This window comes from Centroberyx gerrardi, chromosome 17 (genome assembly GCF_048128805.1).
Source record: "Centroberyx gerrardi isolate f3 chromosome 17, fCenGer3.hap1.cur.20231027, whole genome shotgun sequence".
Taxonomy (NCBI): Eukaryota; Metazoa; Chordata; class Actinopteri; order Beryciformes; family Berycidae; genus Centroberyx; species Centroberyx gerrardi.
This window is the reverse complement of record NC_136013.1, coordinates 16,960,570-16,964,250: the sequence shown is the minus strand read 5'-3', so window position 1 is coordinate 16,964,250 and position 3,681 is coordinate 16,960,570. Positions and strand designations below refer to the sequence as shown.

At 45.5% G+C, this 3,681-nt stretch overlaps 1 protein-coding gene across 1 annotated transcript; it reads left to right on the top strand.

The window, feature by feature from the left end:
- Positions 1-1,616: 1,616 nt before the first annotated feature.
- On the top strand, positions 1,617-3,570 carry LOC139911638 (syncoilin-like). The gene is made up of 4 exons (XM_071899200.2): positions 1,617-2,120; positions 2,698-3,108; positions 3,224-3,348; positions 3,459-3,570. Exons 1-4 carry the CDS (start codon positions 1,617-1,619, stop codon positions 3,502-3,504), a joined length of 1,086 nt encoding a protein of 361 aa, XP_071755301.2. The 3' UTR covers positions 3,505-3,570.
- Positions 3,571-3,681: the final 111 nt, after the last annotated feature.

The window sequence follows — 3,681 nt, the reverse complement described above, 5'->3', positions numbered from 1 at the left end:
GTGGTTCACCGAAAGTGAGAGAAGTTGCGCTGCTGCCGCCCTGAAGCTCCCACCTGGAGGCTGGGAGCGCTCAGGTGAGGAGGCGGCGCCGCGGTTAGTGTGTGAGGCCATCTAGTGGTGGGACAGCGGAACTACCGCTAACATCTTGGCCGAGTCATGAGGATATGAAATAATTTTCCCACACTTCGTTTGCACTTTCCATTTTTACTGTATGAACATCGCATAGAAATGTATCGGTATATAATTTGTTTTGGATGCTGCAAATCAAAATTAATTAAAGTTTGGTAAAGGTTCTTGTAGATATGCACAACATGCTGGCCATGAGTTCCGTGCTTGGAGGAAGGCCCTGAATAAGTGCATGTAAAAAGTATAAGAAAATGTATTTCCAAAATATATTTTGAATGAATGTCATCTGCACATACAGCAAAATGTTTGGCCATTTTTTGTATATTTTGAATCATAGTATATTCTGGAGTACATGTGTAATGTATTTGCTTGCAGTATGGGTATGGGTGAGAATTGCACTATCATTGCCACAGTTGCAGGTGATGCAGGTGATGCAGTCATGTTATCCTAAAGGCACTTTGGATGAACACACATAACACCAAATGGCATATTGGTATGCCAGAGACAAAATAGGCCTTATCAATTGTAAGATCTTCTCTCATTCATGAAATTCCTCATTGCATGTCATATGGTTGTATTAACATTAAAGACTCTTTAGTGCACTATCCAAAACAATTTCCATACAACTACATGTACCACACAAACAAACTTTATGGATAGTTGAGGCCAATATTGCATAAAACTATTAATGGGAGAGTTTACACAGTCCTGCTACAGAGCCACCTTTGCTTGTAATCTGAGGCAAAATGTGTCTGATAGAATAGAAAATGTATCAAGTTGAGTAATGTTACAAGTCAAATAAAGCCTGCTTGGTCTGACAGCTTGCAGGTGTGATGTGCATACCTTGTTAGATGTGCGTAAAACACAGGTCATAAAGCTGTCTAAATATATCCAAGCCCTCTCTGGCACTGGCACACACACCGGTCCAGACGTGTCAGCTAACACATCCAGAACATGTAGGCCAGTCTGCCCCAGCGTCTGACACAGTGTGCGATCCCATGTGGGGGTATGAGAGAGTCTCCCTCAGAGCCCAGAGATAGTGTTTCCCTCCTGCCTCCCGTGTTATTAATAAACACAAAGTGTATCTGTGTTTTCCTGGAGACAGGCACACAGCAGAGCGGTCCTGAGCTAAAAGCAAACCGCTTCCATAGCTGTCTGTACCTGCTGGGGCTGCCATCCGTCTGGATTGTCGTCTACAAACAAAGTGAGTAGAAATATGAGTTGTTATGAGTTGATACTGACAGGCATACATTAGTCTTTTACTATGAGCTGAAGCTTTTCAGTGGTCTTTGGCTTGTCCTTGTATGCTTTGCCGGCACATCATCAGAAATTAAAAGTGATTACATTTACATTACATTGCTCTGGTTCTGGGTCATCAATACTGATCAACTATAATTCTCTCAGTTTCTCTCTCTTATTACTCTTAGTTTGCCTCTTGGCTGGTGATGGACACTCATAGATCTGCGGAGGATTCCCAGGATGGGACTGGCATGGCATGTGCAGAGGTCTCATACACTGAATTTAGATGTGTTGAGGATATAATTGATCCTGAGAACAGCCATATTGACTCTGAGACGGAGATAACTGGCTGTGAAAGCACATGTGACACTGGGTGCCTGGGTCAAAGCCCCGCTGCTGGAACAATCCATCCCTTAGAGAGGTGTACACAAGTGGACCAGGCAGACATGGACAGCTTGGGGCAGCTTTTCGACCAGCACATCCAGCGAGTGTCCCGTCTGGAGACGCAGAGGGACGAGCTCATACAAGAGCTTCTCCAGCTGCAGCAGCCCATGCTGCGAGTGGTGCAGCACCTGAGAGGGAAGCTCGGGGAGGCGCGGAGGCTGCTCACCCTGGTGCAGCTGGATTACATTGCCGTGCACGAGGATGTGCAGCAGGTGAAGAGGAAGCTGTTCACCACTGCTAGAGACTGCATTGAGAGCCAGGTGGCACTAGCTGCGCAGGAGTATGAGGTGGCTCAGTCTGCTGTCACACAGGTAGGATCCACTTGTTACAATGCAGTATGTTAACTTCTCACCTTGATTTATTTACTGTGGTAGGGCAGATCATTCCAAAGGGGTTTGTTCTGCCATTTGAGTGGTATAATTATTTGATATCTACGATCTAGGTTGATGGATATTTCCTTTTTAGTTTTGTTGTGGTTGGCGTTCAAGTTCAGGTTTCAACTTTATTTGTTCCAAGTGGGCAATTGGTTTTGCAGCAAGCATTCATCCCAACCCTAACATTACATAAAACATGATTAACAAGCACAACAAAGAACAGATAGACAGCAATGCAAGGTGTCAAAGCAGAATTTCAGGCATGCAGCGCAAGTCATTATCATCGTCATCACTGTCATCCTCAACATCATGATATCATGATCAACAATCATCTTCTCCCTTTATGAACATGTAGGAGGCTTAAGGCAGTAACCAGTTTTTCATGGTAGTAATGAGATTGATGGCACAGTCAGAGACAAAACCATCTGCAAAAATGACAAAAAACACTAACCTTGTTCTTAGCTTTGTTCAGTTGTGCCATACATGTTTTTGTCATTCTCACCTCTGCCCATAGGAGGAGCTCAAGGCCCATATCCAGAGTCTGACCCAGGAGTTGTCCCAGCTGCAGGAGGCCCAGCAGAACCAGCTCAACTCCCTGAGGGACCGGGCCAGTAAGCCCTGCCGGCCCAGGGCCATGAGCGACATCAGCCACTGCCGCCGGGCCTCTCTCAGTCTGCAGCGGCGGCTCAGCGGCAGCATGAGGGCACTGGAGGGTTGGTACGAGCCTCGGCTCATGGCCTTGCTGAGGAGGAGGCAGGCCGGGGAGGAGGCCTTGAGAAAGAGCAGGGAGCTGGGTCAGGACCTGAGGGCCCGCCTGGGGCCACTGAGACAGGACATCCAGAGGCTGGTGCTGCAGAGAGCCTGTCTGGAGGAGAGAATCGCCCTGATGGAGCAGGAGAGGGAGGAGAGCATCACACAGCACAAGGTACAGTGACTAGAGTTGGGGTACAGGTCCAAGTAGGACACATCAGATTTCCACGATGTATAATAAGTGATAATATTGAGCAAACATCCAAAGATGCTTCCTCACTCTACCTCAGGAGACTGTGGAGACATTGGAGGAGAGCCTGAGAGAACTGAACATGGAGTTTCAGATTCAAAGAAAATCAAAGAAAGATTTGGAGGAACTTAAGGATGGCCTTTTAAGAGAGCTGGACTTTCTCAGGTAGGCTCTTATGATCCTCTCAGTTTTGACAGTGTTTTGACTTAATACTGTATATATTGCTGATATCAGTATAGAAAAATGTAACCACAAAATGCCTTACTTTCTTATAGAGGCTGTGATGAATCCAGTGAGACCACTGCAGAAGCGGATCCATAATTTTCTATACTTGTCAGTGGATATCCTTGACTGGGATATCTACATTGCCAGACCAAAGTATGTCATTGAATGTGTATTTATCGTATACAAAAATGTCTACTTACTAATATCTTCACAATACACAGCATAATTTCAACATGGTACTCAGATTCTATATCAGAAAAGCTCATTTAACAT